Genomic DNA, 27,871 nt, shown 5'->3' with positions numbered 1-27,871 from the left:
AATATGATAAGCACTTACAATGATGTACACAAACTTTGTCTAAAGAGATTACAGAAGAGATGAGATCAGAGATGAGTCCTAAAGAGCTGCAGGCAAAAACGTAGCTGTCAATTTAGATTTTTTTGGTCAAGCTTTTTGGCTTTCCATAAAAAAATTAAAAAGAAAATTCCAGTCTTTGTTAATCAAACCTAACAATGCATTTTTAAGTTTAGTTTTTTTTTTTTTTTGTCATATTTATATATATATATATTTTGTTTGTACACACCATACAAAGTATGAGGTTTAAATCATAATTGAAAAAAAATGCCTTGCAATGTAAATGTATAATGTGGTGTATATGTATTTAATTTATTTGTATTTTATGTTATGCCTCCATAGGGCGGTTGTTGAGAATTAGCATGTCTGCTTAAACAAACACTTCAACAAATGCATTTAGTTTGTCCAGTGTAATTGTAATGTTCATGTCAAATAAACAATATATACACTGTAAAAATTAATAATACATTTTTTAAGACCCTTTCTATAAAAAAAAAACTTTTCTTTTTCTCTTGGACCGAGCCATAAAAACTGTAGCAGCATCTACAGTGCATACACTAAATTTTCCTTATATCAATTATTCTGAAGGTTTTTTGGGCATTTGTTCCCAAGACATAATTTGCCTGATTATATACAACATTTTATAATCCAGTTTCCCCCACAGTTTACATGCACTATAGGTAAACTGAATAAGCTAAATTGACCATAGTGTATAAATGTGTAAGGGTGATTCTCAGTGTTGGTTTGCAGCTGGAAGGGAACCAGAACAAACTATATATATATATATATATAGTTATATATATATATATATATATATATATATATATATATAGTTATATATATATATATATATATATATATATATATATATATATATATATATATATATATATATATATATATAACTATATATATATATATATATATATATATATATATATATATATATATATATATATATATATATATATATATATATATAGTTATATATATATATATGTGTGTGTGTGTGTGTGTGTGTGTGTATATATATATATATATATATATATATATATATATATATATATATATATATATATATATATATATAGTTTGTTTTGGTTCTTGAATCTGATTGGCTCATAGCTATGCGATATTCCCGTAATAACAGCACTCATACAGCCTCTTCACTTTTGTGTATTACTCCGCCCACACAGAGTGACAGCAGATCAATAAACCACACTTTGACAAATATTGCAGCTATTGGATAACATATTGTACTTTATGTACTTATGAGTCTTTTTCAGGCAATAATGTAGTTGTTTAGATAGCATCTATGCAGTTTATTTATTAGGACTGTGGTTACTTTAAATAACCAAAACTTTAATTTTTGGAGATTCACCATGTTTGCGGCCATCAGCCTTTCATACTGAGCAGACCAAAGATGGTTGATGCTTCATCACAAGATGGCATCAGAGACCGCATTAGAAGTTCTTAGGGGAGAAGAAATAGTCCCTATGTGTTTAATGTTTTTCCTAACAGTAATCTAGTAGTGTTCACATTGCTTTAGCTTTTTTGGGGTTAATTATTGTGATATCCTGATTTCAACAGAGAAATACTGAAATCTCTGTAGATTGTTGGCATTTCATGCCGTTCAGCCCTATAATCTTCAAATGAGAGCAAAATCACCCGTTTTGTCATCACGTTAGATAGAGAATCATTCAAATACTAGCTCTAAAGTGATGTGTGTGAAGTAGCAACGGTTTCTGCTGTTCTGACGTCAGCTGCAGATGTGATGCGGAAGAAAGTAGTTCCTCATACTAAAAGATTTTTTTATACTCTCCATGTTTGATTTTATTTTATTTTTTTATATACATGATTATGACATTGAACTGTTGTAAAAATGTGATAGCACGAATAGCAGTACGATATGGCTGTATATCGTCACTGGTGGAACACTAAGGCAATGCACGACTCCCCTCAGTGCAAATGTACAACCATATTGAACATTGTTGGAAGAAAGATCAAGGTACTTTAATGCATTTCAAAAGCATAAACAAATAGATAAAAAAAATCATGAATCACAAAATACTGAACATTTTTTTTCAGTGTTTCTGTACAAAAAGTTGAGTTAAATGCAGAAGGATGATTGCAGACATTGCTTTTTTATTGATAAATGAATTTGTACTGTTCATTGAGCATATTAAATGAAGGACTGTTTGGGTGGATATCATTCATAAATATATCAAAGCCAACCAAGTAAATCACATAACACATTCTCTTAGAATACTGCTGTTATTAACTATTATTTTAATGTCATGCAAACAGTCACATCAAGCTTATTATTTTTTCTAATTCTGTCTAGATTAGTGCATTTGTACAAATACCAATAACTGCAAAAATGATATAATATACTAAATTAATATATTAAAATGTGGATGAAATGTAATGAGTTTGAACACTTAATTGCAATAAATGTAATGTTTTTGAACGCTTAACTGTATGTCAATCACTATGAATTATACATGTTGTGTTAAACTGACCGTAGTGTTAATGTCATGTACATAAACAGCACATCAAGCTCATTATTGTATTTCATTCTCGACCGCCTTCTTTTAATTATTGCAGAAATAATAAGATAAAACAATATAATGCCTGTGTGACCCAAAAGCAACATCTTTAAACACTTAATTGCATACTATAATTACAATTAAATTAAAAAGTACTGCATTTAAATAGATTTAAATAGAATTAGTTGAACATTATAGTGCTTTTTGACTGCCTTGAGTACATTTTTATGCATGTGCACTGAGCCATTACATTATAAACACCAAATTAATAATATGTAGGACCTATTTTACACATCAAAAAGTGACAACAGGCGAGGCACTGACTCAGTAAGCTGGTGAAAGGTCTCCTGAAGTAAGTGGCAATATCAACAGGACATCCAGTTCCTGAACACTGAGGTAGCAATAAATGTGGAGGCTAAAGCAGTAATGTAAATTCATCAGCAAGTTCCTCAAACCCCTTCCTTGATGGTGTGGAAGTGTTGCATACAGTACTCATCATCAGCAAGGAACGTAGTGCCCATGCTTATAATCTCCAACAATCTTCAGATACATGACAGTTGTCAAAAATTTTGATTTTGGGATAATGTGGCAGAAAGTGTGCCAAGAAAATGTCCTTTCTTTTTTTTTTTTTTTTTTTTGGTAATCATTGTATCTGCACAAAGCCATTGATGTGATGCAATAAGTATCCCGATTTATCAGATCAGACCACCAATTATCTTAAAATAATATTACTGTAAAAATTGCTGTATGTGGGCCACTGGGGCTAACATAACCTAGCTAAACTGTTTACTTATTTGCTTTGTTTCCTAGCATTAGCAAGAAGAATGCTCATGTCCCATGCACCCTGATAGTCTCTGTTAGCAGCCATCTGGCAAAATAAGCAGGTAGGAGACAACACTGTCAGTTAACCTTTTTATTCTAAGCTTCAAACATGCCCTTAACAGGACCATACCACTAGGGTGTTTCCTTTACAAACAACCACCATTGATAGTAATGACCAATACTTTATAAACCAAGAAAATATTGGGCTTAAAACACAGAAGCCAACTTAAACATAAACACACAAAAAGTTTATATAAAAAAAATTATAACATATTTTTATAACAAGATTTTGATTTATTGAGCATCAACGATTTTGTATTCTATATGGCAAACAATACAATATGTGTAACATTTCTCTTTCATACATTAACATGACAGAGATTCTAAATGCAAATTATCAAAATTCTCTTAAATTTGCAATAAATAAATAAATAAATAAATAAGGGCAAATGCAGATCAGAATGCAGAATCTTTGAAGAATATATATTTTTTTATTCTCTAAAAAGTGTTTTCTAAAAGTATTATGTAAGAGTGTGTGCAGTAAACATGAGCCAGAAATGAGCCAGGCTAAAACTGGGTTTGTGTAAGATGAGTAAGCCTTCACAGGAGCAATGCTATGAGAAGGCTATGCTCAAGAATAACTGATTATGTAGAATAACTGAAGATGTAAAGCACTAACTATATATATATATATATATATATATATATATATATATATATATATATATATATATATATATATATATATATATATATATATACACATCTAAGTTTGAATATTCAATCTATCAATATATATATATATATATATATATATATATATATATATATATATATATATATATATATATATATATATATTGATAGATTGAATATTCAAGCTTAGATTTTTTTAATAACAAGATATATTTGAATAAATATAATAAATCAAGTCTCAAATTTGAAATGTATATGTTTCCATCCTAATCTCATGTGACTTCTATAGGCCCTTCTACATACTGTAAAATGCAAGTTAATGCATTCTAGTGCACAATAAATTGGATGTTCACAACATGATTTTCTAAATGTTTTTTTTATTTTTTTATTTAAAGATGAGTAAAATGTGAAAAAAAATTAATATACATAATAATAAATAATAAGATATAGCTACATATCTAAATTAACAAATATAAGATTTCTGAATAAAAAAAGAAGTAAAACTTAAATCCATAACATAGCAGTCAGATGATCAGTTGTTTGACATTAGTTGCGTATGTACAGACTAACCAAACTGCATGTAAAACAAAGCTGTAATGCGTTCTGAGTTCTAATAGGGAAATATTTCTTGACTCAGACATCCTCATTCACCTCAGACATGCAAATGAAATTCTCTCCCCAAACAGAATTTGACTCCTTTAACAACAGCAGCAACGACTCGCATCCAAACACATGAGTAAAATTAGACCGGACAGATAACTGTACAAGGAGACATCTCTCAATAAACAATGGAGAATTCACAAGAGCCTTCCAAACTGAACTTGACATCATTTAATTGACTTTGTTTTGGACAAAATTTAGCTTTTTTCAAACCATTAATAATGGCCTCAGGATGCACAGCAAGTGTTATGATTGTCAGTAATCTGATGTTAGAGACATTACAGCAAACACCTGAGGACTTGACCCTTCGCCTTCCTCTCAGCAAAGCAAACTCTCATTATCACTTTACCCAGAAGCCCGAGGGTGGTTGAGTAATTGCTTAAGATAGAAGAACTGCTGCCCCAGTGACTTTCTCTAAGGTAACATTTTATAATAACTTTCATTAGTAATATTAATAAACATCATTGGGATACATCATTGGTTCCCAAGCATGCAGGAGATTGAGAAGTGAGAAAGACTGCGCTCATTCATTATCACATTCTTCATATCAGCACATCTCACACCTTTTAGACTATTTTCTAATAATAAAAGTTACATTAACTCAGAAAGTATATAAAAACTAAAAGCAGAAAAGAGAACGCAGTTATTGTTTTCTTTTGCTGACTACCCGCTTGCATTTTTAGAGCTGCTTTATATCAGAATTTTCTCATTTGCATCATTGATTCTGTTATTTTGCTCTTTATTGCCATGAATCTGGCTTGAAACGATATCTTTTGTACAAAGCACTAAGAAGGGGTCTTGACTTGCACTTTCCTTCATCTTCTCTACTAGTATTTCTCATTTCTTTGTGATCAATTGCTTGTTTTTTTACCCTCACATTTAAAGCTGTACAGATTACAAATGTACAAAACTGTATAAAGCTAATTTACATGCGTATCTTTTGCATTTTTACATATTAAAAAATTAAGAATGTGTGAGAGGTCCAACATTAATGATTATAAAATATGATGAAAAATTTAATTAGATTACAAACATATATTACTAGTCTGCAGTTCTGCACAGGAAGTTTGGACAGAGGAAAAACGGTTGTGTCCAAGTGAGCGGGGTCTCTCTCAAGGTTTTTTTTCCTACACTTTCATCAATTGGTGAAGTTTGTTTCTCGCCACTGTCACCACTGGCTTGCTTGGTTTGGGACTTGTGGAGCTGCACAAGCAATGGATTTTCTCTTAAGTGTTTGGACTTTCGTCAGTGAAATTTGAACCACACTGAACTGAACTAAACTGAACTTCAACTCTGCAAACTGGACTGACAGTTTCAATTTACTAGAACTTCTATGTTTAGCTGCTTTGACACAATCTACGTTGAAAGAAAGAAACATGAATTGAATTGAGTATGAACTTATTTACTTACTTTCAAAGAAGCAGTTTAAAGAATGTTGAGGGGGAAAAAAACATACAAAGTCACATTAAACTGGTTTACTCAACCACGTTCCTGGAGGACCACCAACACTGGATTGGATGTTTCCTTTGTCTGTCACATCCCTTACCGGTCTTGGAGTCTCTGCTAATGATCTTATGATTTGTGTTTGGATAAGAACACAAAGAAAATGTGCAGAGCTGGTGGTTCTCCAGGAACATGATGGGAAACACTGACCTAAAAGCATGGCACAGAGTTCTAGGGCACTCTTACACTCTGTGCTATAAGGGGCAAGACGTGTTTGGCGCAATTTATTGCTATTTTCAGACCATGCAGCGCAACAGTAATTTTCATGTTTTGGACCACATTAGTTAAATAGCAAATTCATTTGCGTCACTTTGTGGACTGATGACCGTGCTGGTCTATAAAGCAGGTGTATTAAGGCGGATTGTTGGTGCGTAGCTATTTTGAGGAACTAAAATAGACTGGGCCATTGACCAACTAAAAGCTGGTCTTAAGTCTAGTGCAGAGAGTTTTAGTTGTGTGCCTATGCAGGTCCAAACACTTACACATTGCTTAACACGCACAGGGTGTACAGCAGTAAACACATGTATTTATATAGGAAAATAAAATGATTATGTTGCAAAAAATGATTATTTTCTACATAAACATAAAAAAAAAAATAAAAAAAACTGCCTCCATGCCTTCTTCACTTGAGAGGGCTTTTTTCAGTTTAATCTTAACAATTTGCATTGGTATAATGTTATTATTATTAATAGTAGCAGTAGTATTTATTATAAGCATATTTATATTTGTTTTAATAAAAACAAGCTTAGATTTGTCCACCTGTTGGTTTTTGGAGACGTATGCATCACCATGAGGCATAAGAATAGGAAGTGTGTTTGGACATAACTCAGTTGCTTGACCACACTTTGTTATTATTGTTTATTTATTAGTTTGCTGGAAATTGGATCTAATTTTAGAAATAGTTTTAAAACAAATCTTTGCGCTTAACAAATTAAACTGAATATGTAGGCTTATGGATGTCTTTAGTGGAGTGCGTAATACACTGTCCACAAAAGTAAAGGAGTAAAGTATAGAGTAAAAGTAAAGTAAAGAGAAAGTAAAGAGGACAAATAGAGGAGGCTCCTTCTTTACCCTTGCACTGCATATGGTCTCTTTAACTGTTTTCTTGCTAGTGAAGCTTTCAGTTTTTTCACTCACAAAGTCCACCATGTAAATAGCAAATGCACCATGGTGCTGACTCTTAAAGGGATCAGGAGATGAGACTCTGATTGGTTGAATGCACGTTATGCTCAAAACACTGATAACTCATTAAGAGAATAAGCACAACCCTGTAGAGTAGACCTTGTGTCAGGGAGTAAAAAATGTATTTTCCCTCCTGACTAAAATGACTAAAAAACAATAAAATAAAATAAAATAAAATAAAATAAAATATAATAAAATAAAATAAACAACAACAAAATAAAGGTTGATTTTGATGTACATTTAAATAACTTTTATAAACTGATGTAATGCTGCTGTAATTCACAATTTAAATGCACATAAACTAATTAAAAAAAGAACTATTTTTAATATTCTGGCCTACAATATTATAGAAAAATCTAACTATTAAAAAGCAGGTGTCTAATGTCCATGCTTATAGCAGCACAAACAGAGTAAAAATGTTTTTTTTTCTCTTGCTTCTTATTCATTCTCCAAGAACTTATCTGTTTTACCCTACTGAAAATTCAAAAAAAAAAAAAAAAAAAAAAGCATTAATTCTTGTTTCTGGTCAAGCGAGCACTCTCACTTTTACCACCATTTGTCCTAGTTACAAAGAGCGGCATGGCTCAGGGATTCAGATAGGATTTGACTCTCATCAATAACCAAGGCAGCCACTAAACACTGTGGCCCTGCAGTGGAGAGGTTAGAAACTCCGCACAGGTGGTACGATCCTGAAAGCACAAGCGGCTCTGTATGCATCCCCACTTCCTCCACTTTCTAGGTCACTTGCTGAAAGAAATGAGGTGTCAGGGTAATGGATAGATCCCAAACACCAGAGCAAAGTTTGAAAAGCTTGAGGGATTTAACTGTCAATGCATTAAGATCTAGCCGCACAAAAATTTGGGCTTGCAATGATAAAAGTGGATTTGGTTTATGCACTGATGAACCTTCCTAATTTACATACCTCCATACTGAGTAATTACTGACACTTTTTTATTACAAACTTATGATAAGATTAATGCCACGATTTAAGTTTACGTTTACGGTTTAAGTTTCCTAAAGGTGGTCCCAAGATTGTAGGAGACCACTTTATAATCAATTACTTTGTAACATTTGAATGGCTCATAGCATGGAATCAACTTAAGTATATTGGTTAAAGATAGAAAGTGGGTTTAAACATCAAAACCTTTAGCGTCCTATCGTACACGCACATTATAAGGTGCAAGTTGTGTTTGACCCGATTTGTTGCTATTTTCAGATCAACATAACCAGGGCTTAACATTCACTTTTTTGACCACCAGCCAATGTGGCTAGTAGTTTTCCAACATTACTAGCCACTCGCCATTTTCACTAGCCACAATTTTATTGTTGGGAAAATATATTTTATACACATAAATATGACTTTGACATGCTAAAATTACTTGATTTAGAGTTTGCGTTTTCTCTATGCCTCCTCATTTATTTCACTTTTTGTGTGTCGTATATGAGCTTGCTCAAAAATCATGAGCAAATGGGTCAGGGTTTCATATATTACAATTAGTTTTCATGATTTTCAGAGACCAAAATTAAGGATTTAGCCAATTTATCTCTGACCACACCATAAATAAACACATTTTAAATGTGTGAAAACATGCAAAATATAGCTGAATACTATACTTTTTATTTAACAAAACATATGCACAGTCATATGTCCTGGCTAAAGGTCCCAGATCACCAGTTAACTACACATAAATGGGGAGTTATTCTCCCATTAAAGCAATGTTATTGTAAATATATATATATATATATATAATTAAACCATATTAATGCAAAAGAAAGCAGGTAAAAAACATACTGTGTGATAATGAATGGATGATCACATGCATGGTTAATGATAGACCCATAAATTATCTTTTCAAAGAATGGTTAAACTGAAAGCAACTGGAGCTGCTTACAATAAGTCAACTCTGGAACTCTGGAAAGCAGCAAATAGGTGCATGCTCCTCCCTTTTTGTTCAGTCTATTTGAAAGAGAATCGATCGCATCAGTTGTGTTTCTAGACACAGTTGCTTCACAAAAGAAAACGGGAGCGCACACACGTTATAAACAATCGCGCGTATCACCTCAGCTGTTGGCGCGAGTGATTATCCTCTCATCCGGTATTCACCTGCTTTGCTCGCGCGAAGTTGCGAACCCAAATTTTTTTTGTCAGTCGAGTTGCTTCTCGATCGCCTGTGCATGCATATTGGACCATCCTTACTGTCAAACCCTGCTTTTAAAAATGATTATCTGGGAAAATTATTTTTAACCAGCCAAAGTGGCTAGTGGGAGTGTCTGTTTTACCCGCCACCGCTGAAATCTACCCGCATTTGGCGGGTTGGCGGGTGTTAATGTAAAGCCCTGAACATAACCCTAATTTTTCCATTTTCCGCCATGGGGCTTTTTAGTTAATTCATAACAATTTGCTGATAATAATTCTGACTTCAACTGTATTTCACTTTAACAAACATTTGTTTTGCTGAATGATGATGGGACATGATATTTAATTTTAAAAATTTATTTGTTATTATATTATCTTACAATTATTATAACTAGTATAATATAATCATTATAAAATTATACTATCTACAGTATATAATATCAAGGACGACATGATAGTGTTATTTTGTGACAAAGGAGTTTGTCACTGGCCTGCGGCAGAGCTGTACACCCACATATTCACGCACACACACATAACTTACCTTCACTCCACCAGCCGATCGATCGGGTGCACACGGGAGATTGCGCTGTAATAAAAACACATACACGCACAAACACATTATATACTCCATTAATCCTTGCATATTCTGACACGCCATAAATCACACCGCATACATTTGTCTTACCTGTGTGTCCGTTTGTGTTTGTGTTTGTTCGTCTCGTTGCGTTTCTGTTGCGTCTCTCTTCCGGGTTGCGCAATCGCGGCTACGGGAGGCAAAAGGGGCCAAAAAGGTCATGCGCAGCATTTTATGCACAGTGATGCGCTGCGCATGCGCTGAGTGGTTGGGCACCCGGGGGAGACTATGTGTTTTATGTGGGGGATGAAAAGAATGGGAAAACAATGGAAAAAGCAGTATTCATGACATGTGAAAATGCTGATTTAATAATTTTGGTTTTAAGTTATATAGTAATACAAATGAAGTGTATAAAAGTGTGAAATGCTTACCTGAAAGATTGTTTATGTCCATACTTACCTTATACTTACCTTCAATATAGTTTAATCCAAACTGGGCGGAGTCACTCACTATAAATAGAGTGACTTGTGCTCAGTTCAGGGTGGGAGTCGTTGGAGATAGAAGGTGTGAGTAGTGGCGAATAGTTGGTTTTTGATAATTCTGGAGAACAAATATTTTGTATATAATTATTTTGTTACTTTATTGTCTCTATTTGTTTGTATTGTTGTTTGTTTATTTTTTTGTATATATATATATCTATTTTTTTTTTCTTTTATTTTTGGGATTTTTGGAATGGAAACTTTTGCACTGTAAATAAACGCACCTTGCACCATAGTGCTACGTCGGCTGAGCCATCATTCATTTTTTTTTCTTGTTTCACACACACCCGAAAAACGCCTCTGTGTGACAAGTGGTGTCAGAAGTGGGATGGCCAGTCGTAGAAAAGTGACTTCTGGAAAACAGGCCAGGAAGGGTCTGCGGTCACAAAAACCTGTGCTGGAAGAGGTAGCATGGGACACTATGGACGAAGAGGAGACAGCCAGTGCAGAGGGTGCCGAAGCCATGTCCCCTAGAGTTAAACCTGAATCAAAAGGTATGGAGAGCAATGTAGTGGCATTGATGAGGACATTTCTGACAGCTCAGTCAAAAAGGGAAGAAGGCCTCATCTATGAGCTACGGGGGTTGCGAGAGTCACTGCAACGCTCAGTTATACCAGAAACATCACCAAGCCAAAGCCTACGCCTAGATCTACCCACACCTGCAGCTTCACGAATTCGGGGACCGTCAGTCATGCAGAACCCGACACTGTCGACGCAGAGGGCGGCAGACTCACCACCACCACCACCAATGCGACCAGAGTCACGGATGCCAGCATTTCAAGAGGGAGAGGACGTGGAGAATTACTTGCGTCGTTTTGAGCGTCTGGCAAAGACCTGGGGTTGGCCGGAAGAGGAATGGGCGAATCGACTAGTACCCCTTCTCACCGGAAAAGCGCTGGAGGCATACCTCGCGATGGACGAAGATCGGGCGGAAGTCTATAAGGATCTTCGGGAGGCACTGATGACGAAATTCGATTTATCAACAGAGACCTACCGACAACGATTTCGGCAGACATCAATTCCTGCTGGAGAAACACCGACGGAGACCTACAATCGCCTCAAGGGGCTCTACAAACGATGGATACGTCCCGAGCAGTGCACAAAGGAGGAGGTAGGAGAGGCTATCATCCTGGAGCAGCTGCTACGAGTACTGCCATTGGAGGTACGGACCTGGGTGAGAGAGCACGAGCCGACCGATGGGCTGAATGCAGCAAAGTTGGCAGTCCAGTACTTGAATGCACACCGAGGAGGTCAGATGTATGCCCGTTCTACACCAACACGAGGGGCCAAGCACACTGATACATCTGGAAAAGGTACTGTCTCTGTTTTTCCTACTAAAAAGCTTATTTGCTATTACTGTCAACAAGAGGGGCACAAGGCGTCGAACTGCCCAGTACGCAAACCCAAACTCACCAGTCTTTGTTATGTTCCAAGAGAGGGGGACGTAAAAGACAAGGTGACGTACACTAATCGACACATAGACGTCACCGTGAATGGACAAAACATAAATGCACTCATTGACACTGGCAGCACATTTACACTGATAAAACAATGCTACATTCCAAGAAACACCATTGACTTTACACACACACAGAACATCCAATGCGTACATGGGGACAAAAAAGACTATCCTACCACTGAAGTGACTCTTGTTATCAATGATCAACCATACTTGATGTCAGTGGGGGTAGTGGATGCTTTACCTGTAGGTATGGTTTTGGGATGGGACCTACCTGTGTTGAACGAACTGTTAAGCAATGCTGTTGAAAGTACCAATGTGTATGATGTTATATCATGTCCTGTGCTAACACGCTCACAAACCAGAGCGGGTTTAGAGCCCTTACCTGCTATGGATGACAGTTTGATCCAAGGGGAGGGGGGTAAACCAAAAAAAATCACGGCGACAGCGCCGTCTAGAGAAGCAATTGGGTTCACCTATTGTGGAAGTGTCAACTGAAGGGTTGAAGGTGACTGAATGGAATATCCCTAAAAATATTGCACAGTTACAAGCTGAAGATGTAACATTGAAACCTTTGTTTTCTAAGGTGTGTGAGGGGGAAAAACAAATTGAGACGCTAGGGGCAGAGAAATATGTGATAGAAAAGGATGTACTATATGTGTTGTCTGATGGTGTCAAACGTCTTGTTGTGCCTACATGTTGCAGATCACTCATATTACATCTAGCACACACCATTCCTTGTTCTGGACATTTAGCACACCAGAAAACCTACCAACGCATCGGTACACGATTCTATTGGCCTTCCATGTATACTGACGTACACACATATTGCTCCACATGTATTGTTTGCCAGAAAACCAGCTCTGTTCACAGGTCAGCGCGAGTTCCTTTGCATCCATTACCTGTCATCGAAACTCCATTCAAACGGATCGCCATGGACATTGTTGGGCCATTGGAAAGAAGCAGTACAGGCAACCAGTATATATTAGTCATCTGTGATTACGCTACACGATACCCTGAAGCATTCCCTCTACGCAGCATCACAACTGCTAAGGTAATCACTGCATTAACACAACTGTTTTCCAGAGTTGGATTTCCGCAAGAGATCATCACTGATCAGGGCACTAATTTCACATCAAGACTGATGCAGTTACTGCACAAGCAGCTGGGCATCCATTCCATCCGCACAAGTCCCTACCATCCACAAACCGATGGATTAGTAGAGAGATTTAATCAAACCCTCAAAAGGATGTTGAGGAAATTTGTAAGTGACAACGGCAAAGACTGGGACAAGTGGCTTCCGTTCCTGCTATATGCATACCGAGAGGTCCCACAGGCATCCACAGGCTTTTCGCCTTTTGAACTCCTGTACGGATGGCAGGTGCAAGGTCCTCTCGATCTGGTGAAGAGGAGTTGGGAAGCATCAAGCACTACAGCCGAAGGAGAAACTAACATTGTAAAGTTTGTATTACAGATGAGAGACAGACTTGAGAAGTACCGAGAGCAAGCTCAGGAGAATCTGGAGGAAGCTCAGAAGAACCAGAAGCTGTGGTACGACAAATGGTCTCGACGGAGAGAATACCAACCAGGACAAAAAGTGCTGTTACTATTACCATCTTCCACAAACAAGCTATTGGCGAAGTGGCAGGGTCCCTATGAGATCACTAAGAAGAAGGGTCCTGTTACCTATGAGGTGTTTCATCCAGATAAGGGGAAGAAAAATCAAACATACCACGTCAATCTTTTGAAGGAATGGCGGGAGCCAGGACCTGAGTTGAAGAAAGGTATGTTGGCCTGTAAGGTGGAGACACCTGAAGCAGAAGATGACGACAAGGTGGACTTTGAAACCCCAGAACACTTGCAGTCAGCGGTAAGCCTGGAACATCTGCAAGAGAGGCAAAGAGTGGAACTGACCGAAGTGTTAAACACCTACCCAGAATTACAGAGAGGAAGACCTGGAAGAACAAACTTGGTGGAGCACAAAATCTGTCTAACGGAAGCAACACCTATTCGTCAAAGGCCATATAGAGTGCCTGAAAGCCTGATTAAACCCTTGAAGGAAGAGCTGAAGATGATGTTGGAAATGGACATCATAGAACCATCGACTAGTGCTTGGAGTAGTCCAATAGTCATTGTACCTAAGAAGGATGGTACGCTGAGAGTATGCCTGGACTTCAGGAAGTTAAATGCGGTGTCCAAGTTTGACGCTTACCCGATGCCACGCATCGATGAACTGGTCGAGAGGATTGGGAGAGCCAAATACATCACTACTTTGGACCTCTGTAAAGGATACTGGCAGGTACCCTTGGAGAAGACGAGCAGGGAGTATACTGCATTTAGGACACCAGTGGGGCTATACCATTTTAAGACCATGCCCTTTGGTCTTCATGGAGCTCCCGCAACGTTCCAAAGACTCATGAATCAGGTATTAAGAAACTGTGAGGAGTACAGTGCCGCATACCTGGATGACGTAGTCATTTATAGTACTACCTGGACCGATCATGTACACCATCTGCACAAGATTCTGCAGAAGATACAGAAAGCTGGTTTGACACTGAACGTCGCCAAGTGCGAGTGGGCCAGACAAGAAACGAGGTATCTTGGGTTCCAGCTGGGGAATGGAGAGATACGACCACAAGTGGACAAAGTGGAGGCACTCCGCAACTGTCCTAGACCTCGTACCAAGAAGGAGGTACGATCCTTTCTCGGACTGGTGGGATGGTATCGGAGATTCATTCCTCAATTCTCTGAAAAAGCAGCACCCTTGACGAATTTGACGGCTAAAGCCATAAAGAATCCGGTTCCGTGGACCGAAGAATGTGAGAAGGCTTTCATTACCTTGAAAGAAAGAATGTGTACTGTACCTGTTTTACGAAGCCCAGACTTTACAAAGAAGTTCTTGGTACAGGTGGATGCCTCAGCGAGAGGAATTGGAGCAGTGCTTATGCAGGAGGATGAAGGTCAGGAACACCCCATCCTATACCTGAGTAGAAAGCTGTTGCCACGAGAGACCAGGTATGCCACCATTGAAAAAGAAGGATTGGCTATAAAGTGGGCACTGGACAGTTTGAGATACTACCTGATGGGTAGAGAGTTTACCCTAGAAACGGATCATAGAGCCTTAACCTGGATCAATACAATGAAAGACCAGAATGCCAGAGTGACCAGATGGTACCTGTCACTGCAGCCTTTCAAGTTTAATGTAAGATACAAGGCGGGAAAGAGCAATGTCACAGCAGATTACCTGTCACGATTGCCTGACGTCAGCAATCTAGGAGAGGTGGGAGGTAATGTGACAAAGGAGTTTGTCACTGGCCTGCGGCAGAGCTGTACACCCACATATTCACGCACACACACATAACTTACCTTCACTCCACCAGCCGATCGATCGGGTGCACACGGGAGATTGCGCTGTAATAAAAACACATACACGCACAAACACATTATATACTCCATTAATCCTTGCATATTCTGACACGCCATAAATCACACCGCATACATTTGTCTTACCTGTGTGTCCGTTTGTGTTTGTGTTTGTTCGTCTCGTTGCGTTTCTGTTGCGTCTCTCTTCCGGGTTGCGCAATCGCGGCTACGGGAGGCAAAAGGGGCCAAAAAGGTCATGCGCAGCATTTTATGCACAGTGATGCGCTGCGCATGCGCTGAGTGGTTGGGCACCCGGGGGAGACTATGTGTTTTATGTGGGGGATGAAAAGAATGGGAAAACAATGGAAAAAGCAGTATTCATGACATGTGAAAATGCTGATTTAATAATTTTGGTTTTAAGTTATATAGTAATACAAATGAAGTGTATAAAAGTGTGAAATGCTTACCTGAAAGATTGTTTATGTCCATACTTACCTTATACTTACCTTCAATATAGTTTAATCCAAACTGGGCGGAGTCACTCACTATAAATAGAGTGACTTGTGCTCAGTTCAGGGTGGGAGTCGTTGGAGATAGAAGGTGTGAGTAGTGGCGAATAGTTGGTTTTTGATAATTCTGGAGAACAAATATTTTGTATATAATTATTTTGTTACTTTATTGTCTCTATTTGTTTGTATTGTTGTTTGTTTATTTTTTTGTATATATATATATCTATTTTTTTTTTCTTTTATTTTTGGGATTTTTGGAATGGAAACTTTTGCACTGTAAATAAACGCACCTTGCACCATAGTGCTACGTCGGCTGAGCCATCATTCATTTTTTTTTCTTGTTTCACACACACCCGAAAAACGCCTCTGTGTGACATATTTACAGTGGTTAGCACAATTGCCTCACAGCAAGAATGTCGCTGATTCGAGTACTGGCTGGATCAGTTGGCATTTCTGTATGGAGTTTGCATGTTCTCCCTGTGTTGATGTGGCTTTTCTCCATGTGCTTCAGGTTTGTGCTGTAGATGAATTGTATTTACTAAATTGGCCAAAGCATATGTGTGTGAATATGAGCATGTATAGGTGTTTCCCAGTACAGGATTGTGGCTGGAAGGGCATCTGCTGCATAAAACATTTTTCGGAATAGTTGGCAGTTCCTTCTGCTGTGGCAGCCCCTGATAAATAAGGTACAAAGCTGAAGGGGATAGAATGAATGAATATAAAATCAATTTTGTAATTATTGATCCAGACTACAAAATATTTTCTTTAATATTTTATATATAAATATACCTGCACATGAAGATAATAATGATACTAATATAATAATAATAATAATAATATAAAAATAATTATCTATTTATTTATTGTTTGTTTGTTTGAGCACTATTTTTTATTATATAAATACACTGACTAAATAAATTGACCACATTTATTTTCAAAGTATTTCACAAATATCTGGTTTATATGCGACTGTAGCTATTAACTCAGCCTGTTAACACAGCATTTTTTTACTGTCAATTTATTAATTCACCATGACATCCAATTTCCATTTGAAAGTACTTTAGATTTCTATAAAATGGTTTTGCACTCAACTTCATACAGTAGCACACCAAAATTATTCCCAATTTGATACAGGTAATTTTCAGATTTTTGAAAATGTACTCAAAAAGGCAATTAGATGTTGAGGGTGCGCACACTCATTGATTTTAATAAAACTATTTTTATTTTATTTGGAACTCCATGGCCACCCATCTGCAAAAGCCAGGCAGCGTTTCAGTCTCAAATTGAGTACTTATAGTAAATTGCTGGACTAGTCCAATCTAGAGCTTTTCTTGCATTGACAAGATTCATCAGTCTCGCTTGACAGGGCCTTAGGATTAAATAGCAGGGCAATGCAAGTGGGAGAATGTGGTGAATATACCTGGCAGGAGCCAAGTTCAGCAATTATGGAAATGAGTGCAGTGCTTTGGTGTCAACTAAAAGCTGTTTTTACTCTAATTTCTCAGACAGACATATCTATATGCTATTATTGCAAAAAAACAAAGAGAACATTTCAAAATAATTAGATTGATTCTTTGAAAAAGCATGCAGTGTTGTTTACACATTTATGATCATTTATGATCAAATTTCTTTACTTAATATTACAATGATTTTGGCGTAAAATAAAATCAATAATTTACCTATACATTGCATTATTGATTATTGCCAAAAATCCAGTATACCTGTGCGACATCAGACTGATTTTATTTTTTGGACCGGGGTCACATTTACCTATGAATAATAATGTTTAAAAGTATTTGTCAATAGACCCGATGGTATTTAGGTATATTTACACCACAACAATGTACTTAAAATACAAAAAAAAAAATGTATTTTTATTTACTCTTTGTTTTATACATGCCAGGCCAGTAGATGGTGATGCAACTTTGTAAAATAAAAAAATCCATTTAAAGTGGCTTATAAAAATTTTTTTTAAAAAACCTGTGGTCTGTGATTATAATAAACAGAAGACTGTTATACATTGTCAGTAATCTTTAAATAAGAGTTAAAAGACATATTGACCAAGAAATTAGCTGTCTTAAAACAAATAACTACTATCTAACTACTATTTGTATTTATTGATTCACACTAAACTGAAAATGCTCCCAACACACTAATTGGCAAAATGAATAAAAAAAAATGTTAAAAGTCAACTATTTAGGGGTCAGGACCAAGCGGCAACCTCCCGCTCTCTCTCTCCCGTGAAGCCAATATGGAGGTAACTGAAACTGCAAATCGTCGACTCGCCTTTGGGGGCTGTCTTCAAGAAATCCATATGTTCACTGACTGCAATGCTATATTGACCAATTTTACAGCTGATAAAAACATGTTTGCAGCCTGGTACAAAAGATGGTTTTGGGTGCATATACAACTAATATTACCCTTCATGATAACTGTGAGGGGGATAAATTTTTAGAACTCATCCATTTCGTTTTTATTGTTTTATTAAGTATGCATATTTAAGGGCGTGGCCACTAGAGTGACAGCTAGGTCTCGCTGGTCGCTGTCCCGTCACCTCAGATGATTCCGGCTGATTAGCTGCTGAACTCAGCATATACGTTGTATTTTTGTTTTGTTTTATGTGGCTTTACACAGTTAGTTGCTTTTTGGAAATATTTCCTACAATTATCAGATAATATGGCATGCTGTGTGCACTTAATTGTGCTCACAAATCATTCAAGTTGCCTCCATTTTCAAGGTGAGTTCAACTCATACTTGTATAACATTTCTATAAATGTATTTGTTATATTTAAGATAAGATATTTTTCATCTATAATTTTCTTTAGACCTGTAATGCGCTCTAGAATCTGACAGATTGATTAGCTGTAGGCTCTAGAACAATCATCTGAAATGTTGTCATATACAGTGTTATGCCTGGATTTCATAAATAGCCTTGCATTTACTAATACAGACTATTTCTGAAGTATTTGGGAGTTATTTGCATTTTCCTCTTGTAGAAAACGTCATAAGAACAATGCATTGTGGCTCAATGTATTACAACAGTGTTTTTAAGAGACTAACACTTTATTGATATAGTACACAACCAAACACAAGTGGTCAGAACACAAATGAGCCACAGGTAATGAAATATTAAGTTTTCTCTCAAAGAAAAGCCCGTCCACGAAATATGCCAGCAGGCATCTGTAGCTCCTCTGCCGCTCCACCTCTTTGCCCTCATTTGGTCACCCCCGGTGTGTGCGATGACAAGCAAACAAAATGGTGACAATTGGCCACGCCTACTTGTAGCCTCATTTTCTCCTTCCGAAAACTATGTGTGACGTCATGGATACTACGTCCATACATTTTACAGTCTATGGTCAGGACACACCAAGCCAACAGTTGGTCATTGGTAAGCCCACACAAAATCTGCATGCACAGAAATCTGCAGATTTTCAACGATTTTTAGCTCATCATTGAATCTTTTTATGTGTGTAAATGTGGGTAAATTTATATTTGTTCAGTTTTTTAAATTAATTTCAGTAATATTATTGACTAATATGAAAATGTTCTAATGATTTATTTACTTTAATACAGATTGTAAAGTAATATTTTCAATATTTGTATTTAGTAGATATATTATATGAGACACGAGCTGTTTATCAAATACTGAATTAAATTGGATTTGCATTTTAACTATAAAGTTTAAGTTAAAACGATATTATTTTTATTTTATATATTAAGTTTTTAGTTATAATACTTAATATAGTTATATATTATAGTTATAATACTATAAAAAAAAAATCAATCTGCATAAATTTGCTGATTTTTTTTTTTTTAAACCGTAATAGCAAAAAAGAGCTGCAGATTTTGTCTGGCCCTAGTCATTGGGCTTTGTTGGTCAACCAGTCAGACGGGTTGTTTTGATGGGTTCCACATATCGCCTCTCATCGGGTTTATGTTGGAGCTTGTTGGCCCAATTCAGCATGTAGAATCATCATCGGTCGAAAAGAGCCATTTAACTGGTTATTCAGCAACAAATCAGAGCACGAATGTGACATAGTGAAGTGATGTAGCAAATAAACAATTAAAGCAAAGAATGATAACAATGAAGCCGTACTTTCTCTACATTTCATACTCAAATATTTGTATTGTTAGATAATCAGATTTGCACAAGCAAATCACTCCGTGGTTAGTGACAATTTATGTGCTAAATGATCCTAAATGCGTTTTGTTTATGCTTTGTCTGTGTGCGTCAGAAATTTGGTTTCACTTGGCGGAACAAGAGAATACGTCCTTTATGCAGGCACAGAATGTGGCTCTCGTTTCTTTCGCCTTTGTCTGTTTGGTCTGTTTGGTGTGTTCTTGCAGTTTTTTAGTGCAGACGTGTCGGCTTGGTTTGTACCAACCCTAACTCTAGGTGACATGTGAAATAATTCTATTTCTAAAAAAAGAAAAAAAAATGTGTCAATTTAAGAGTTAACCATATCACTATAGTAACACGTTTTGCGATGCAAAATGAGCACATGAACACGATAATGGTATTGTTTTTCAAAAACAAACCATTAAATGAAGTATGCTGTTAATAAAATATTGCAACAGTATTCATATAGTACTAGGGGTTGGGATTTTTATATTTCTTTATTTAAATTTAGAAGTGTAGTGGGGAAAAATATGTTCATCATCATGTGGAACAAATTACCAAAATCAATCAAGGAAATAAAAGACTTAAGGAGGTTTAAAAAAGCGATCAAACGATGATTGTTTAATGATAATAGTTAGTTTGCATGGTAGATAGATGATGATGTTATATTGTATGTTATTATATTGTGAATAGTTTTGTTCCTGTTTTAAAATGTGGAGGAGTATCTGTATTTTGCAGCCATACTTCGTTTTTTTAGCAGCGAGGACCACATGGAAAACAAGCCCGGGCCTTTGTTGTATTTTTATCCTTTATGGTTTTATTTTAAAATGTTTGGGGTACTTATATTTTTGTACAGTTTGTCAAAAATCTGTCAAACAAAAATGTTATTCAGTTCAATTCAATTTAATCCAATAAAATTCAATTTAATACAACATGCCTTCAAAACTGTTTTCAGAACCCCAAAAATACAATGGAATTTTTAGTTCATGATATAGTTAGGTAAATGCTTCTTCTGCCTTAATGCTTTCAGCAATGTTTCAGGCTGTGTGGGTACATACTCAGGTATATGCATATTTGTTCTGTATTGTTATACAAAAGTTAAGCAAAAGTAGTACATTCTCCCTCCCTGTGGCCTAAATGGACCATTACTGACGCATATGTGACCTAATTCTATTGCAATGATTGAGTGATGTGGCTTTAAAGAGGCCCAGACAGCCCACTTAAAATGTGTCCATAAACCTGCCACGCTCTCTTGGATCATCAACATCACCTGCCAATAGTGATGGATTCTCCTGTCCGAGGCTCTGGCTTAAGATATAGAGTACATACAAATCTGGTGCAGCCTAGCTGATCAATAAACATCTTTTCTGTTTTCCACCTTTAATTCACCTTTCTAACGTCAGCTTGAATATTCTGCACCAGTCGACCCTTTGGCTAGACAAAATTATGAGTATTGAGTCTCAAGCCAGTGAACTGAAGCAGTTGGTACACACTTTCCCTCTGTATAATTAAAAACTTTATGTTTGTTTTATTTTTAGGCAATGTGTTAATTGAATTTCTATCACTTCGGTTGGTTTCCTCCAGGACACACAAACATATGTTGACAAGATAGTTGGTTAGAGGGGAGGGAAGCTGGTGGTGGATCTTCCTTAGTCTGCTATGCACATTTCAACATCATTTCATTGTGTCTTGGGGATATGGACTATGTTAATAGGATTAATTTCTTGCAACTGCTTTCTTATTAAAAGTATCATGTGATTCCCTTGTAACACGATAACAAAACAATCCTCCCACACACCCGCCTGTATGAATCTGAGGGGTGACATAATGACACAACAGTTTCATTGTCTCAGCCCCCAGAGTGTCAGCTTAAAGAGGAAGCTGTAGCTTAACTATCTATCCAGGAAATATGACCCAAATTATGTCAGTGGATTGGGACATTTAATTAATTAATCAACTTTTTTTCTTTTTACAGTCTTTTTGCAAACCTCTCATGTGTGTCTTTAATGTTCATCTGCACATGTAACCTCTGTTAGAGAGTAAATATGTCATTCCAAGATCATAGTAGGATCATAATCGCACTTTTAGACGGCCTCGTAAAACAACAACAGGACACGGCAGATTTTGTTCTTCTTGGCTTTGTGTCTGTATATCAAGACAACGACAAGGTTCATGGATCGTTAATATATGCATATAGTATTACGGTGTAATGTCTCGGCTGTGTATTTAAAACAGGGTGGTTCCTTTGTTTTCATTCTAGCTCTACACAAGCTCGTGACATATCACTGTAACCAATCAGCAATCAGCTTCATGTGTAGCTCCACCTTTTGCTACCCTTTCTCGTGTTTGGTACCCTTTCGAAAGGGTGCCGAAAAAGTGGTAGGCTACAGTACGGTTCGATATGCTTTTGACAGTGGAAATGGCCATAAAAGCGTACCGAACTGTACCTTACTGTACCACTCAGTGGAAACAGGCTAATATATGCAAAACAAAAATACTCATCGTTCCTAATATATTTTTATAAAATACAGTGTTATGAAGTGAAAGGATTGGTCTGCATGAGAAAGATATTGTTTTGCAGCATTGCTTCCAAAGCCTTTTTTAAAGACTCTTTCATGTATTTATGACAGTTTGGAGTGCAGTATCATACTGTACTCACACAAAAGTATGAACAGATGCAAATTAACATGAAAAAGAATGCTGTTTGTTTACTTTTACTTCTTACGTGTTTTAATTGCAGGAATCAAGGAGCAGCACAAGTAAGTACCATTGTGATGAACAAAACAACACACATTAGCATTATCGTTAAAGGCTGCAACGTAGCACTTTATTTTATGGTCTTGCCTCACGTGTATATATTATGCAAGTCAGTAAATGAACTGTGTGAATCTTCATTAGTCTGTATTTACACCCGTTTCAAGTTTTCATTTTGGATGTGTGCATACTATGGTGGCGCAGAGGTTAGTATGGTCACCTCAAAGCAAAAAGGTCGCTGATTGGAGTACCAGTTGGACAAGTTGGCATTCCTGTGTTGAGTTTGCATGTGCTCCCCGTGTTCGGGTGCCCTTGTTTCCCCCACAGTCCAAAGACATGTGGTATAGGTGAATTGGATGAACTAAAATTGGCCATAGTTTATCTGTGTGTGTGTGTGTGTGTGTGTGTGTGTGTGTGTGTGTAAATATAAGCATGTGTGGGTGTTTTCCACTACTAGATTGCAGCTGGAAGGGCTTCCGCTCTGTAAAACATAAGCTGGATAAATTGGTGGTTCATTGCTTTGTGGCAATCCCAGATAAATAAGAGACTATGACAAAGGAAAAATAATGAATGAATGAATGAATGAATGAATGAATGAACGAACAAACGAACGAACGAACGAACGAACGAACGAACGAACGAACGAACGAACCAATGAACGAATGATTGAATAAATGTGCATACTGTAAAATAAACTGCCATTGGTGGTATTTAATATCTGTGTTACTACACCTACATCCCCTCCTGGGAACACCTGTTTTAAACATACTTTGAATGGGGCGAATGAAATGTAAAGATTACATTGTTGACATGACCTGGATTGGAGTAAGGTTTGGGGCTGGTGGGGTGGGGGTAAGTCTAATGAAGATCAGCTCGCAGGAGTTGGTGTTCATTTGTCCCAATCTCTGGCCTTAAGAGACACACCAGCGACAGACACTAGAATCTGTGGTCTTTAGAGTCCTTGTTAGTGCCTTCCTCCCATGCTGGAAAAGTGCGTTTGAATCCCGCACAGAGCAAGGGGAGTGCAATCTAAAGGTTTATACAGGTGTCATGACCCAAACGGGAGTGTCTTTAGTGTAACCGAGGCCGGTTGTTCGGAAATGGGAAAGTAAACCTCAAACCTCTGGGCTAAAGATGCATGACTGACACTATGGTGTGATCTCTAGCTTGTCTGTTAGTGTTCGCCTACTAATAGAAAGACAAGTTCAATTCCCACCCAGACCTCAGGAACTAGAGGGGTAAAAAATACATTGGCATTTTTCACAGGGCCTTCTTTTGTATTTTCAAGAAGAAAGTCATTTGAGTTTAAAACAATAAGCTGTGAATACATGATGACTATTTTTACCTGAACTCTCTCTTTAAAATTGTACACTTATTGCTCTTTTCATTGAGCGGCACGGTTTATACAGTATGGTACACATTTAAGTATTTCTGTTTCCTCTGACAAAAGTACTAAAATAGCAAAAAAAAAAAAAAAAAAAAAAACTTTTTGGGACCCATTTGTAAGGGTATATTGTACAACAATGCAGCTAGGCTCACTGCTAAATGCTATTAATTTACAGGGAGAAAACCAATAGTAGCTAATGACAGACAGGTTTCAGGATGGGGTTTGGGGGTACAACTCCGTTTATATATTTTGAGTTTTCCAAAGAATGAAATCATGAATTCTTACAAATTAGACACTTTTTTTGTAAAAGAATTATGTTTCCTCTTGAGATTGAACTGGCATAAGCACAAAACCATAATAACACAATGACAATCATCAACAATGAACCATGGTCAACCTGAGCCACAAGCCGAGAAGCAAGAACAGGATCTCCTTATATGTCTTCTATTGTTGTTTAAGGGGAAGTCCACATGTTGCATCTCAGTGTGTGGATAGAATGAAGCACTTCCTTGTTGTGCATGTATCCATTTGAAATAATGAACTGTGCAAAAGGCATGTTAATGGGTTTTATTTTTAGAATTTCGCAGTAACACACTGAGGGCACAATACACCTACTGGCGTCTGCATGTAGTTTTATTGCGTACACCTGCAAAATTTCTTTTAGTCCCTGGTTGACCTTTTGCAGGAAAATGTGTGTGTGTGCGCAAAGTGATTGGTGCCGTTCACAAAGTCTTCTCTAACCTGGAAAAGTGTGTGCACGTGAAGTGATAAGCATCGTTCGCAAAGTCTGCTCTAGCCTATGAAACTCCTCTAGAAGGTGCGGCATGTAGGTGCTAGCTGTTGATTCGTATCATTTATTTGTGGCTGCCTTTAAAATTAGTCTCATCTGCTGTCCTCGGCTGTGATTACTCCTCATGGACATTCCATTAAACATTATGGTGACACTATTTTTGTGCATACCATTTTGACCCCGATCTAACGTCCATATTCAAATCGATCATTACTCTGCATTGTGAATTTTGTGTTTTGTGATTTATTTATTATTTTTTTTTAATTTTTATTATTTTAGTTTATTTCCAGTGAAAGTATTTTAGTCTGTGTTCATATCCACACGTGAACGGATGAGCTGTAATGTTGATGCTGATTTGAAGGGGGTTTGTTGAATTGTATGGGTTTGATTTATCACTTGCTTTAATCATTTTTATACACTGGTTTGATGTCCGTTATTGTGGCCTCTTTGTGCCTGGGTAAGTAATTGGTAACTTTAGGGTGACCATTTTAAAATAGTTTTTAATATAGAGTATGTGAATTAATAAATTTTGTAATTTTGTAAGTCACGTCTCTGTCTTTAATCAAAAATGAACCAGCAGGGTCCTTCATATTGTTGTAACTTTTGTGTTAAACAACTGCTGCTTATTTTCCTGGATAATAACCTCTGTGGCGTAGTTGGTTTTTCAACATCTTATAGCCAAGGGTTACGCATGCAAAAGAAACCTTTTTGTGAAACACCATAACTGGAAATGTAAACCCGATATGGGTGGCCCATACTGAATCATACTGTATTGTATTTTACTAAACAAGGCATAATTAACTTTCTCTAACACTCTTCTAACAGCACTATACCTACAATCTTATCACGTACCTCTGCCTGCTTCTCTGACATTTTGGCCTAGATTCAGCTATCAATCGACCAGTAAATCACTTTACAGCTTGGCTCAACAACACAAAAACTGTTAGGTCAGCCAAGAACCTGTGGATAGTGTTTACCGTTAAACTACACTGACCTTAACCTCAACGACAGCCTAGTTATACAAATTTGCACATTTCAGCAAAAAAAAAAAAAAAAAAAAAAAACTATACTTGTCTGAATAAGGTTCCAAGGCCTTGCTCCACTGCCCGTGTTAAATTCAAGACTTTGACAATCAGAGAAATAAGCACCATACTAATTTAAAAATATAGCATAATGTAATATATTTGTCAATGCAGCTGCTTTTCTAAACTTAATTATGCCTGAGATGCTTTGAAAAAAATCAGCTGAATGAAGCCTCTGCTTAAAATGGAAACCTCAGTGAATAGCATGTCTGTCTTAATATTGTGCAAGCTTTATAACGTTGTTAGTGGAGTGTCTGTGCAACATAAAAGAATTACTTGTGGAAAAATACCTTTAATTGCACATTTCTAATGGCTTTGTCCTTGTTCAACAATAGGTTGAAAATATTGAATTTGGCATGCATACAAATTCTACCCTCTTTTACTGCTGCAGGTAATGCTCATTGATCTGTGAAATTATGAGCTACCATTAAAAAGGACTGGTTACCACATAAATTCAAGATGTCTAATCTGCTTTCCTCCAGCCTATTCATCCGAAAATGCACAGACTCAGATGCCATTTTCATTAAAATGTACCATAATTACCTATAGGAAGATACAATAGTCTCTTTTCTGGCTACGGAAATTGCTCAATGGCCAGAACTGACTGAAAGAGCAAATGAATTTGTTCTGAACTCACTTAAAGGTTGAACTTTTAATCTAGATAAGAAAAGGAAAGTTCCATTTCAACTTTATAGAGCACTTGTACTTGAGAATAGAGGGATTTTAGATTGAAGAAAAATTCAAATGTTAAGCATAAACCTACTTTCTCTCCCTCTGTATAATATACTGTATATATATATATATATATATATATATATATATATATATATATATATATATATATATATATATATATATATATATAGTATTAGTTTTAAGACAAGTTTTAAAGGTTTTGAATGACTACAAATGTTGACTACTGTATGTATATGTCTATATATATATATATATATATATATATATATATATATATATATATATATATATATATATATATATATATATATATATATATAGTATTAGTAGTATTAGTAGTATAGTATATATATATATAGTATTAGTTTTAAGACAAATTTTAAAGGTTTTGAATGACTACAAATGTTGACTACTGTATATATATATATATATATATATATATATATATATATATATATATATATATATATATATATGTAGTCAACATTTGTATATATATATTTGTGTATATATATATATATATATATATATATATATATATATATATATATATATATATATATATGTATATATGTATATATGTAGTCAACATTTGTATATATATATTTGTATATATATATTTGTATATATATATATATATATATATATATATATATATATATATATATATATGTAGTCAACATTTGTATATATATATATATATATATATATATATATATATATATATATATATATATATATATTTTTTTTTTTTTTTTATATATATATTGACCTTATTTTCCGCAGACGAGCAGGCACTGCCATTTGAATCTTTTTGGCACAAGACTTCGGGTCTAATTCACTTCCATTCATTTTTAGACATTAAAAACTGCTCGTTTCGCTGTTTGATGTTGCAAACTGATATTTCCTTGTTATATTATTCTACTTGGTCTGTATAGTCATGCAAACATTTGTTTGTAGAACAAGTAGTTTGACCGTTTTTTTGCCGTTTATTATTCCTTGTCATTTCTCCC

At 36.0% G+C, this 27,871-nt stretch overlaps 1 protein-coding gene across 6 annotated transcripts in view; it reads right to left on the bottom strand.

Annotated features, from left to right (window-relative positions):
• The window catches only part of rhcgl1 (Rh family, C glycoprotein, like 1), a 131,285-nt gene that overhangs the window by 43,215 nt on the left and 60,199 nt on the right, over window positions 1-27,871 (bottom strand). For 2 of the 6 annotated variants that reach the window (XM_087255772.1, XM_087255769.1), the window contains exons 1-2: window positions 10,271-10,367; window positions 10,127-10,171 (exon numbers count right to left, since the gene is read on the bottom strand). The exons of 3 other annotated variants lie outside the window; for them this stretch is intronic. Coding sequence is in view for 1 of the 3 variants with exons in the window: in XM_087255770.1 (XP_087111896.1) it covers window positions 10,127-10,243 (117 nt within the window). In the remaining 2 variants the exon portion in view is untranslated. Of the gene's footprint in view, window positions 1-10,126; window positions 10,368-27,871 lie in introns of those variants that run through there. One more of the 6 variants, XM_087255770.1, reaches the window with a different exon arrangement.

This window comes from Danio rerio, chromosome 6, assembly GCF_052040795.2.
Source record: "Danio rerio strain M-AB ecotype USA chromosome 6, GRCz13ab, whole genome shotgun sequence".
Classification (NCBI taxonomy): domain Eukaryota; kingdom Metazoa; phylum Chordata; class Actinopteri; order Cypriniformes; family Danionidae; genus Danio; species Danio rerio.
Note: the sequence above shows the minus strand (reverse complement) of the source record. Positions and strands in the feature narration are given on the sequence as shown.